Genomic DNA, 13239 nt, shown 5'->3' on the forward strand with positions numbered 1-13239 from the left:
AGCAACACGCATGCATGCCTCTTAACTATCTAGTAGCTTAACAAGGCTTCACAGCAATAGTTAGGGAAGGATAATTAGCCTGCTCCTGTCTAAGGCGTTCTGCTTGAATTCTAAGACTTGGTGACTCTTCATGAGTGGGGAAACTTCCTTAGTCCGTGGCTCAGACCTCTCTTCACAGTTGATAAATTGTTTCATGAACTTGCCTTAATGCTCAGCGGCTGGTGGAGGATGACACGGAAGCTGCCCCTGACAGCACGCACAACTCACACTACTTTGCAGCCAGAGTTGGACTTCATGCTGCTCTTAACTGCTTCAAATGTTTTCAGCTTCATAGTTTGTACTCTCTAGTCCCCGAAGGGCTCGTGGCAAGTGTCCTGAGCTGCCCTTGGCCACACTGGGGCAGGGCTTAGCAAACCTTGGAGGTGTAATGCAGGTGGCAAAAGCATGCCTTGTCCACAGACTTCCCACACCAGAGAGAGCAGTACCAGTGAAGGTAAAGACAGCAATAAATAACTTGTAATAAAGCACAGCTACCTGGGACACCTGGCAGAGGTAGGACCTGCCACATGCTCTTGCCTAGCACAAAACATGTTGCAGGTGAACTCTATAAATAGCACCTTGACTGAAATGGCAAAGCCACTTTTAAAAGAAACTCTAGATTGAAATGCTTCCAGAATAGTTCTGAAGTGGATGAGGAATAGTTCAGGCTGGTCTGCACTGTGCTCCCTTCTGCCTCTCCACTGAGCTGGTACCTGGAAGGCAGGCTTTGTTGGCTTTGAAGGTGACTGTTTCTGATGATGCTGACAGTGAGCTGAGCTGTGGGAAGTCAGAGGTTGCTATGTCTAACTAGTGCAAGTTCTATCACCATATTACAAATACTTCCAATACGCTTGAGAACTACAAGACTTGAACTTGTCCTTGCTCTGGTAGTGCTTTAGTCTGTTGCCAGGTTCCTGTCTGTCCTCTAAAACCTTGTTGGAAGACAGGTACTTGATGTCGCTGGCCCACAATCTGAGCAGTTACTCGGACTAAGCTCTCTGGGACCAGGGCTGGTTTAAGCCCTGCTCCTACAAGTGGAGTCCTGGCCTGACTGGAGTTTTCAGGTACTACAGCAATCTAAAGATGGAGGTTTCACGACCTCCAGCTTCCTGGGAGAGCCCTCCTGAGGACTTTCAGATGTCCTTCTATTGCAACCTTCAGTTCTGCAAGATTTAAGTGATTAAGTACTTGATTATAGGTTTGTTCTTATATACTTAGTTGTCTTTGTGAAGCACTTCAGACACCGTGGAAGTGCAGAGCATCATGCATGAAGTTTCCCATAGGTACATAAGCATGTCTTAAAGCATAATCTCCAAGTTTCAGTAAGGTTAAAAGTTGCTTCTAAATTAAAACATGTATTTCAGGCATTTTTTTTCCAACATAAGACGCTTCAGTTTCCTGTCAGAATCGTTGCAACAAACTTTGTGATCAGTAGTCCATAGAGATGTGTATTTTTAATATCCATAACCAAGTGCTTAGGGAAGTTCTCCTTTCATAGTTTTATTTTAAAACAAATCTTATCGGTGTATTTGTTCTGTATTACTGTCTTAACATTTATATTGTGTCAAAACCATAAACTTCTTATAGCTGATGGCAGTTGCTGAGAGTAAAGCCTGTGAAACACAGGGAGATGATGAGAGGTATTTCCACTCCAAATGAAATTTTTTTATGGCTCCTGTTCGTTGAGTTTCTCTTCCTCCTTCACACAATTGGAAAGACTGCAGTGTTTCCTGCCTCAAATGTTGGCAAATAATACTTTGAGAATTCAATAGTATTCTAATTTTTGCTTATAATGGTGGTTTTTCAACTGGGCTCCTGCTGGTTGAGCCATGTTCTCAGGGCTGTTTTTTTTTAAGCTGAAGTTCATTATTTCTCTTGCAGGTTTTTCTAATCCAGAGTGTACCCAGAAACGGTGCACGGTCTGTAGTTTCACAATACAGATGATTTTACATAATCTGTAAAGAAGTCAAGTTTGTTGACAGTTCTAACTCTTATGGTTACTGCAGGTCAGTCTCACAGAATTCAAAATCCAATAAATCCCACTATTTTATCTTTATTTCTTTTTTTTTCGGTTGAGTAATTAGAATGTAGTTTGTTACAGTAGAACAAAACTTCAGGCTATAAAGAGACCTTGTTCAGAATATTTTGATTGTCTGCCGGGAATGTTACTGAAGGTGCGGATCCTGGAGCGATCGGCAGCTCGGCGCCAGGTGCTCGGAGCCTCTCCAGCCACCTGCACCCTGGCCCTGCGGTATTTGGCAGCCGAGAGTGACTTGGTTTGTTGAACTCCGAGGAAATGTTTGCTGTGCTTTGCTGTATCGCAGAACCCCTTTTGTCCTGTGCTGTGTGTTGTAAGCAAACCCGGCTGCTGCGGCTCCCGGATGGCCACGACGGCTTTCTCTGCTCCTGGGACAAACCCGACCCTGTGACCGTGCAAACCGGGCACGGCAGCAGCTCCGGTGTCTGTTTGGGAAGCTCTGTTACTGTTCTCAACACCATGGAAACGATCAGGGGAAAGATTTGTACGTGTGTGTGTGTTTTGCTCCAGAAATAATAAAGGTGTCAGTGCTGTGGGGAGATGGTGCTGGTTTACGGTGACGGGAGCGCGGCGGGGCTGCCAAGGGGCTTCGCAGCCACTTCCAGGGGCGGGGGACGGGCGGTTGCGGATGGTGCGGGAGGAGGAGGAGGAGGAAGGCGTGCGGCCGCGTCCCCTCCTGCGGGAACAACGCCAGGAAATTCCACGCGGGATTCCCTTCCCAGAGCCGCCATCTTCCCGGGAGCGCCGGCGCCTCCCGGCGTGCCCCGCGCGCCGGCGCGCTGACGTCACCGCCGCGGGTATAAAAGCGCGGCGTGGCCGGCAGCACTTCCTTTCTGCAGGAGCAGCGCGGCGGGAACGCCATGGCGCCGGTGAGAGCGGGAGGGAGGCGGCGGCGGGGCCGGCCCGGGGAGCCGTGGGGCGGGTGAGGAGCCGGCGGCCGTCCCGCTGCGAGCGGGGTTTTCCCGAGAGGGTTTCGTGTGGGAAGCGGCTGGGTCGGGCCGGGCCGAACCGGCTGCAGTGAGCCGCGCTGGCCGGGAGGTGGCGCTCCCGCTGCCATGTGTGTCCCTCGCCTTGGGTCGGATCAAAGATTTTTGCTGTTTGTTAATGGTGAGGAATTCTTTGGTGTTGTAGCAAAAGGACCGAAAATCCAAAAAGTCAACCTGGAAGTTTTGCCTTGACCTGACCCATCCTGTGGAAGATGGAATCTTTGATTCCGGGAATTTTGTAAGTCGTGGTTTTGCTCATACTTGTGACGCATAGTATAATAAAGGCCTTAGTGCAGTAACTGAATTACAGTCGAAAAGCTGCATTCTGAATGAGTTAAATCATCAGCTGTTAGTTAAATACTCTCATTTTAAAAAAATTTAATTTTATAGCATGCTTCATACCTGTCCACAAATAGAACTGTTTTAAATTAATTTCTGCTTTAGCATGGGGGTGATTTTTCATAATTACATGCTGTGTAATATTTTTGCACTCTTAAATACTTCTGTCAGGACATAAGTAAATGGTGGTTTTTAATGTTGCTTCCTGACTAGGGTCCCTTCCCTAGTTCATACCTAGGGTGCCCTTCCCTAGTGTTCTATTTTGATGTTGAAACAGGAGCAGTTCCTAAAGGAGAAGGTTAAGGTCAATGGGAAAACTGGAAACTTGGGCAACACCGTTCACATTGAACGTCTGAAGAACAAGATCACAGTGACGTCTGAGAAGCAGTTTTCTAAAAGGTGGGCATGGGTGTCATTCTGTTGTCTTTATGGGCTTTGAACTGTGGGATGTTGAACATAAAACCAGAGAGTCATTTAGCTTGGGAAAGATCTTCACGATCATCAGGTCCAGCCGTAAACCTGACACTGCCAAATTCACCACTAAAGCACGTCCCACAAGCACACGTTAATATTCAGCTCTTGCCTGCAAAATGAATTCCAATTAGTGCACTTCTGATACTTGGAAAGTTGTTAGCTCTAACCTTCATAGCACTTGTAAATATTAGGGAAACATGTAAGTAAAACAGATTTATTATACCAGGTATTTAAAAATCTCCTTTTAAAACTTAAGGCTTGATTGCTAATTAATGTTGACTCTAAGCATGTTAATAGAGATACTTCATTAGGGTCCTTAGATGCGTATCAGGGGGAGATGGACCTTTAAAATAACACTGAATTAATGTCATGGGTGGCTGTTTGATTATTTAATTGGTTGTATTATAATGAATGTGTGCGTGATGTGGGTTGTTGCAAACAAACCCTCTAAGCCAAATGAAGCCTTCAATTGTTCAGTTTGTTAGGAGACAAAAGAGCTGAGTGCACTGATGGAGGTACAGATCCTTCCTTTGTCTGCTGATATAGGTGCAGCAGAATCTGTTACGTTGGACCAAGGTTTAGAACCAGTTACCAGTGCTTTCTGGTTACTGGCATTTTACTGTGTAGTCAAATGAATAATAAATCCCAACATACCTGTAGTGAAAATACGCTTTTACTGCCTGTTAGGGTGAAAATTTTCTGTTTCTGGGTATAATTACTGTGACATTGCCCTGCTCATGACGTTGTTTTGGGTGGAGTGCAGACAGCAGCAGGGCTTGTCCAGTGAGAAGCTTCTAAGGTGAAATTCCTGGTTTTCAGGTACCTGAAATACCTCACCAAGAAGTACCTCAAGAAGAACAACCTGCGGGACTGGCTCCGCGTCGTCGCGTCCGACAAGGAGACGTACGAGCTGCGCTACTTCCAGATCAGCCAGGATGAAGAGGGCTCAGAGTCCGAGGAGTAGCTGAACCTCGGCTTTATGCTCAGTGCAGAGTACAAAAGACTAGAACATCTTATTTATAAGAACACTTTAACTTATTGGTGAATAAAGATTTTGTACCCTGTTGGACAGAGCGTGGTTGGTTTTCTGGTATTTTTCTTAAATTCTGGTTAGAAAACAGCATGGGAATCGTTTGATTTGCGGTTTTCCTTCCACTGCCAGGAATCAGCTGTTCAGTTTGCACCAGTGAATGTCCCAGTAGGAAAAAACTGAGCCCTTTGCCCAGTACAGGTGTGGGACAGTTTAATAAATTTTTAATCATATTGGTACAAATAGTTCTAGAGCTTCTTGTGACTGAAAGTACCAGCTCCTGTGAATTTATGTGAAGGTAATGGCAAAATACTTAGTACAAGTTTACTTCTAGTTACTTTAGTTTAAAAATAGCCTTGCAGATGGTAAGTATTTTTTTTTTCTGTGTGATTTACCTCATTCCCTAGTTGGTTGTATTCCTGTGTGTAACCACAAATCTGGAGGACAACAAAGATTTGATAGATTTGTATGAGATGGATAAATAAGGAGGTGGAGACAAACCTGATTACCAGCAATCAGCTAAAACATCTTGAGGAGAGGACTGAGATGTCCTTCAGTATTGACAGTGCCTGAATCCCATAAAATCTATACAGGTGTTTCTCCTTTATAGTATATTTTACAGTTCTTGCATTTGACTTCTGGGATTGTTTCTTTAAAACAGGTATTTCTCTAGTACAAGTGGGGAGTTGTTCACTGAAACAATTCCATAACTATGAAGAAGTTCTTCATATCAAGAGAGATTTGTGTTTTCATTATGAAAAAAGTATTTATGAGACTGCACTTGCAGTAACTTGCATGTAGATGGATTTCAGTGCCATGTAGTGTCCTCTGTATGTGATCAATCAGAATATTTACTCAGGTTCCAGTGGGCTGGTGAACTCTGGCATAAGTTGTGCCGTATTTGTTCAGTATCGTAAACCAGGGATACCTCTAGACTCTGCACTTCGTGCTTGAGCAAATCTGATAGCTGAGGCTGAAGTGTGCCCACTAAATTGTTTGATCTCCTGATGATTTTTTTTAAATTATATTGGCATTGTTTATGCTGGCAAACCTCTTGAGAGAGAATTTAGAGACTTGACAAAGCATAAAACAATGCATTGCAGTCAAATTATACTCACTTTTGCTGCCTAAATCTAAATGAGTATTACAGCAGGGGAAATTAATTTTGTTGAGAGCTTTTTGGGTATCATTTGTCATTTTCCAATGCACTTTAGCAGCTGTTCCTGGCCCAGGGAGAGGAGGAGCAGCAGCAGTGGAGCAACAGGTACTTATGCCATGTCTGCCTCACTGGTGGTTCCATTTTGCTGCTTCAGAAGTGGCAAAAGGAAGGGAGCAGTGTGTGTAACCAGCTGCAAGACAGGATGTGTTGGACTTTCTATATGCTTCAGTGGAAATAAAGCTGCACAAGTCCTGCCCCAGTGTGGGGCACTGGATAGTGCTGCCTTGGGATTTCCCATTGGGGGAAAACCAGGCAGTGGTGAAGCAACAATTAAGGGTGGATTTCTTCTTCTTCTGGAAGTCCCAAAGATCACTAATGCTGTTACAAAATATCTACAGTACCAGTAATTAATACTGTGTTGAACAAGCCACGTTTTTCGTGGTGAAGCTGCAAACATTTCTAAAACACGTCTGTTTCCTTTGCTGCATGAAGTTAAGCAAAGGGCCTGACTTCACAGTTCCATTTCAAAACCCAGCCCCACCTGGTGTTTCAGAGCTGTGCTTTCATGTGACAGCACATCCTTTACAGCGCACTGACACAACAAACCTGTTGTGATTAAATGGAACAAGCACCAACAAAAATCCAAGCTAATGGGATCATGATTCCTTTCAAAGCAGGCTGGCAGCCACGTGTGTGGTTGTACATCCTAGCAGACACAGGTTGTCACCAGTCAGAGGAAAACAAGGCCTGGAATTGCAAGAAAAAGTAACTTATTTCAGAGCTGGGTTTGGAGGAAAACCTCCCAAAATACTCCTGCAGGTTTGTATTACTCCCTGAGTTTAACTGCAGTGAGGATGGAGGGCCAGGAATTCCTTTTCCCAGTGCTTGAAAATATTGTTAAACTTTGAAAAAGCAAAATTCTGGTGACAACTGTGGATCTAGGGTACGTAATTTAGTAAAATTTTCCTCTAGATCCAGCCAGGCATTTTTGTTTTTTGTCTCTGTGTTGCTGCCCAAGTTCCACCGGGCATTCCCAGAGCATCCTGAATGTGGATGTATGTGTTAGGCATAGGAACCACAAAAGGGGGTTTTAAACGTAAATTGAGCTTTTACAATATGATTATTGAATGTTTAATGGGGAAAACTAGCTGGAGTCTACAGATGAGACACTGCTCGAAGCAATACTTCAGAAAAAATGGTGATTCTTCCATTATTTCAGGTGTTTCTGCAGCTGAAGTGGCCAGGTGTGATGCAGGTGGCAGGCAAGAAACAGAGCCTGCTGTTCAAATGTAAATTCATGCAAATTACCCAGATTAGAGTTGAAGCAAGGTTTTTTAAAAGCCAGAGGTCAGCGTTTCTGTGATTTTAGGTGGGCAATATCTCAGCCAGGTACCTGCTTTGCCGATTGTTTCTTTCCAACAGTATCTGCTGTAAAATCACCGGTTTTGCTCGTGTTTGTTTTGAAAGTTAAAAGATCCCAAACAGCTTGATCACGCACAGGATTGACTGTTGGAATTTTCCATGTTTAATGCTGGACAAGAGCCCAGAAAAGCCCTGCTCGTGTGAGGGCCAGGCTCTCCTCGGAGCTGCAGGGATGTGCTCCTGTGTCAGGATGAAGCTGTTGGGAAAAACAATGCACCCACAGCCCGGAGACTGCAGAGGTGACGGGAGCTGCTGCCGAGTTTGGCGGCCACAGAAACACCCCGGTCTCAGATGATGCTCGGGCTGCTTCAGGATTTCCAGGAGTGGAAAGTGCAGAATCCAGCAGGATTGAGTGCTCCAGGAGCACCACTTTGCCCCCACCCAGCTGAGAGCCCTGGTCCATCAAGCCGGGGGTTTAATTTGGGAAGAGGAATAATCACGGCAAAGCACCAATGGCAGTGGTGGCACAGCAGATGGGCCAGGGTCAGGAGGGCAATGGCACCATAACTCCTACAAGGCTTTAAAACAGCCAGGACACTTACGTAAATCTATTTTATAAATATATATAAATAAAAGATCAGACACGTTCTTCCCTTTTTCAATGGTTTTCCCCTTTGTTTCTCAAAAAACGTTTTCGCTGCTGTCTCCCGAATAAAATCAGTTTATGAGAGACATCCCACACGTGTAAATTCTGATGTCTGTCAAATAAGAAGAAACAGATTTTAAGCACAAGTGGCTGTTGCCAGAGCAGCAGTAGCAGCGCCACATAGGCTATTTATGTGTGAGCATACAGAGATATTATTTTTCTGCACCGCCAGTCTTTTATCACTTTTTTTCTGCAGCAAAACTCTCGCTGTCTTCCATTAAAAAAAGAGCAACAAACCCCGCAAGATTTCACCAATTTTAAGCATCCGTAGTAAAGTTACTCCTAATGTACCTGTGTCTTTTCTGTCTGCTTGTCCTCCTGGCCAATGACCCCATCAGAAAACAGCTTCATTAAATATCCAGAAATAGGAAGATCAGAAATAAAGAGGTAAATAATAGCAGGGAATGGCTGAAAAATATGTTGTTTACAATGTACTCAGCATGTGGCAGGTATTAAAGGAGGTGCAGACTCAACATTGTCCCATAACATCAGCACAAAGTAATTAGAAACAGAGAGGCCCATGGAAAAATAAATACTCAATAGTAGCTTGGATGTACCCAGCAGCAGGAAATGAGCTTCAGTGGTGGAGGGATCTGATTACACAAAATATAGACCAAAATAAGGAACAATTGTTTCTTTTTACAGGCAAAAACACAGCAAAGGGTCCTTATTGGGCCGATCAGAAGGGATCAGGTTGCCTCCTCATTTTGTATACGTGTGAATGTATATTTACATTAGAATATTTACATGCACTCTACACAGGTATCTATTTTATTTATCCATTCTGTATTGGAGGGCTCTGGGGCTGCCTCAGGTGTCCTGGTGGGGCTTGGCCGGGATTCATGTCAACACCATCCTATTGCAGCAACTAAATCCAGCCAGCCCATCCCGCTGCCTCCAGCTGCTGTCCTGAGCACACAGGAATAACTAAATTCCCCTGGGGTGTGCGTTTTTGGCAGGGTGCTGGCATGAAGCCCCTTTTAGGCTTGGCTTAGCACTGTGGCTGCTATTTGAGCCCTAATTCATGCTGGAGCAATGCTGCCTGGGATAACTGGGACAGTGGCTGTAAAATGCCCCAAACTGGATGCAGCTGGAGCCCATGAAGTCTTCATGGAGGAGACTGAGGGATTGATTCCATGCAGGGTTTCTGTAACCGTTCTGAGCCCTGAGCAGCATTTTGTACCTGCATCCCTTTGGTACAAACAGGAATAAACTCACAAAGCACTACGGAGCCAACAGCCAGGAGAGATTTTTCCATTGCTGTCCATCCATTCTGGATTTAAATGAGAAACTAACAGAGAAATGCTTTAATATATTATTAACAAATGTCCTTTTGAAAAAAATTATATAGCTTAACGTATCAAGGCACTTCAAACACCCCAGCCCAGCAAGCATTAAAGCGTGATTTAAGCCTCACATTTGTTATATGGTTTTTGCTGTCGGGTTGGGGGTTTAGTAGAGATTTTAAATGGGAACTTGAGACAACAGGAATTTTTTCCAGTGGGCTCTGTGGTTCGATCACCACCCTGATGTTCCCTGCACACAACAGCAGCCCAAGCTCCAGGTGCCAAAGCCCACAACAGCATCAGCATCTACTTAATCGCTGGCACAGGGGACAGGGAGAGGACAGAAGGCGCTGAATAATAAACACAGCAAAGTGCACCAACAGCAGAATTGAAAGCAGATAGCAAAAACTCCTCAGTTTGATACAGAAGAGAGTCAGGCTGGGGAGACCCCACTTAGCCCCCACTTCTCATCCAGAACAGATAAGGGGGTGTTCAGCCATCCCTGTTCCCAACCTGATAACATTTTCCAGCAAAACCTGCATTCATCAGTCTTCCTCCTTTCAGCTCATTTAGAAATTATTTACACTGCTGGCAGATAAGGGTCCAGAGATAGGGGTGGTTTTGCTGACACAACAGGCTGGGAAAGCCCTAAAGCCTCTGTGCCTCTCCCCCAGCAGCTGCTTCAGGGCTCTCCCTCCTGCCCCAGCCTGCCCTGCTGAGACCCCCGGGGGGTGAAGACCCTCCCCATGGCCCCCAGCTGCAGTGGGGCACAGTGTGGGGCTGGCAGGAATAACTTCCAGAGCCTGGGGGTGGGCAGCACGGGGCAGCTGAACTGGGGTGAGGAGCCTGAAGCCCCAAGCAGGACAGATTGTCTGTCTCTCTATAAATACGTGTAATTCCCAGGGAAAGCGCCTCTCAGGGGACAGGGATCACAGCAGCAGGTGCTGACAGTGCTGCTCCCCCTCTGAGCCTGCTGAGTACTCAAGTTCCAAACTCCATTAGGGTATCTCCATAATTACACACTGCAGCCAGAGAAGTGTAACTGAGTATTTGGTGTCTATCCTGAGCACCGGGGACTGGGATGAGCTGGAGGGCCCTTGGATGTTAGCAGGGAGAGGAAATCTGCTTATTCTCAGTGACTTCTGACCTTCAAATCCGCCCTGGAAAGCTCAGGAGGGCTCTTTTCCTCTCCCCCCCAAACACAATAGAGAGGCACGAAGTAACCAATGCTTTTGCAGGTGCAGAAATATTTTTTGGGAGAACAAACTGCAGAGGTTGTGACATAAAGCTGCAACTTTCCTGCTCACCTTTAGCAGGGAGCTTGTTTCCCACATCAGCCCTGTAACAAAAAATAATAATTATATATATATATATATGTATAAAATCAAAGCCTGTGAAAACAGAAACCAGGCAAAACCCTGGGCTTTTGTTCCAGTGTATTTTGGGGATCTTGCCTGTCAGTGCCACTGGCAGGGGGGTCTCCCTGCCCCAGCTCTGAAGCTCTTTGCCAGGGTGGGATTGCTGGACCCAGTGCAGAAGGGGCATTGTGCTGCTGTACACGAAACCTCTGGGGAGGTTTTTGCAGGCAGGTCAAGAAGCTGCTGCTGTTCCTTGCCTGATTCCTCTGGTGTTTCGTATCGCTCACAGCCAAGTAAAAAGCACCATGATTATAAGAGTGGTTATGTGTGCTGTCCTGAGCTTTGCTCAGCTCCAGAAGCAGCTGGGACGTCCAATTCCCTTTAAAACAAATGGCACTCCTGTGCCAGCCCTTTCAAGATAGTTTTACAAATAGACCTTAGAGATATGAGCTCAAAAAATGAGTCTTCCAGGCTGGCTACATCCAGCACTGCTACTCCAAGGTATGAGGGAAGATCTGAGTCTGAATCAGTGCTGATGTTAGGCCAGGGCTGGACTGAGAGAGTGAACACAGGGTGCAATCAAAGTCCTTCCCAATTTGCCCATTTTAGACAGTCTTGTTTGGAGGGGAATGCCTTGCTGAAACCCAGGGGCTGCTGCAGCATCCTATCAACCTTGGTCTGGGCTGCAGATGGAGCAAGGTGATGGGGAACTGGTCACAAACACCCCGTGAGCTCTTGCTGAAGTGCTGGAGGGAATAATATCCAAGCAAGGCCCTTGGAGAGCTGCAGTGGGCAACCCACACGAGGCAGCAAGTTCATTCATTTGCCCAATACCTGGGACAGCTCTGTGGTTTACTCCTTTAATTTGAAATTCGCTGCACGAGTGTTTATCTGGACTTGGAAGCAGAGGTTAAGCAATGCTGCACTGATTTTTCATAAAGCTTCCCCAGGGTGTGACAACATATCAGATCCATTGCTCATCTTCAGGGGGTGACAGCAGCAGAGCTCGCTTCCAAAATGGAAATACAGCAGCAAGCTCCATCTCAGCTGCGCTGGGGAAAGATCAAGGCAGAAGATCATATTTTGCCCCGTGTTCTGGCCAGGACCCCCTACTGCAGGCAGGACATGACCCAAATGGCCCAGCTCCAGCTGGGTGGGCAGCAGCAGCCAGGGGCTGATGGACCAGGCTGGACTGCGTGAATCAGGATTATTTTGTGTTCTGTCACACAGTCTTGAAAATAACGGGAAATCTGAGCTGAGTAATTAAAATTTCTAAGGTGAATTCAGGAGTATGGAAAAGAGCTGCTTGCCCAGCTGGTGCACAGTTCAGCTGCATTCATTATCCACAACCAATTTTACAAATTTTACATTTCCCTGGGTGTTTTTCTCAATGGACTTCAAGAATTAACATGTTTGCATGCTCCTGCACATCCACATCCACTTGTACTTTCAGATTCCTCCTTTGCTCTTACTTCTAAGGCAGTGCATTAGTGTCACCATTTAGGTACTATTTACAATACCCTGAAGACCAAAAACTGGAGCAAAAACGCTTGAAGACCCCCCTATCAATGCGACCAAGCTTTGATTTTGCACTGCAGATGCAAAATAGCAACCAAGCAGGCAAGTGAGAAGCAGAGCTGGGATGCAAACCAGCATGCACATCATGGGATGTGGGTCTATTGGCTGTGACAGCCCTGGCTGACACAGGCAGAACCACAACTACCTCATGCCAAGCCTTTAAAAACATGGAATCATCTGGAAGAGATGAGATATAGGAAAGCCAGATCCCAAGGGAAGCCGGAAACTTGTAGCTTAGATCTGAGAAAAATGCTCACTGAGAATAAGCTGATGGGATGCTCCAAATCATTTGCTGAAGTAGCTGCCCAAACTTACCACATTTATGTGAAAGTGCACACTAGCACAGCCAGGGAGCACCCAGTAGATCTCCAGGAACAAGAGTTGGGGGTAATTGTTGCCAGACCAGTTTTTGTTTGATTAGCCAAAATAAAAACCCTCTTTAGAAACCCATGGATTTGGGTAAAATATTTGCTAGGTCTGGAAGATTTTCTCCCCTGTTTCCATTAGCAGTTTATCCCCCTGACTGGAAATGAGTATTTTTCCTAAAATTTTAAGGACCCAGCTTGGAGCAACCCGGGATAGTGGAAGGTGTCCCTGCCCATGGCAGGGGGTGGAACAAGCTCATCTTTGAGGTCTCCTCCAACCCAAACCCCTCTAGGATTCTGTGATTTTACTCTCATGCCGCTCTCGGATCCTGAATCAGAACAACCAGGACAAACGAAAGGAAGCTGATCACCAAACAGATGAATTTTCCTAATGGCTCCCTTCAAGGTGTCTGCCAGCACAATTTAGATGGATTCATCAACACATACAAGTTAAAATGCAGTGTGAATTAAGAAGCGTTTCCCTGATGAGGGAATATTTGCTGTAATTTGTTTTGCAGG

The 13239-nt window shown here is 45.6% G+C and overlaps 1 protein-coding gene across 1 annotated transcript; it reads left to right on the top strand.

Annotated features, from left to right (window-relative positions):
- Positions 1–2895: 2895 nt before the first annotated feature.
- RPL22L1 (ribosomal protein L22 like 1) lies at positions 2896–4950 on the top strand. Its single transcript, XM_040074057.2, has 4 exons — positions 2896–2946; positions 3209–3301; positions 3680–3801; positions 4696–4950. Exons 1-4 carry the CDS (start codon positions 2938–2940, stop codon positions 4838–4840), a joined length of 369 nt encoding a protein of 122 aa, XP_039929991.1. The 5' UTR covers positions 2896–2937; the 3' UTR covers positions 4841–4950.
- The last annotated feature ends 8289 nt before the right edge of the window (positions 4951–13239 follow it).

The sequence above is a fragment of the Hirundo rustica genome, chromosome 10, assembly GCF_015227805.2.
Source record: "Hirundo rustica isolate bHirRus1 chromosome 10, bHirRus1.pri.v3, whole genome shotgun sequence".
NCBI lineage: Eukaryota > Metazoa > Chordata > Aves > Passeriformes > Hirundinidae > Hirundo > Hirundo rustica.

Coding starts and splice junctions, on each gene's coding strand:
- RPL22L1 (XM_040074057.2), top strand. Junction 3,302..3,679: donor TCTTTGATTCCGGGAATTTT/GTAAGTCGTGGT, acceptor ATGTTGAAACAG/GAGCAGTTCCTAAAGGAGAA. Junction 3,802..4,695: donor GAGAAGCAGTTTTCTAAAAG/GTGGGCATGGGT, acceptor CCTGGTTTTCAG/GTACCTGAAATACCTCACCA.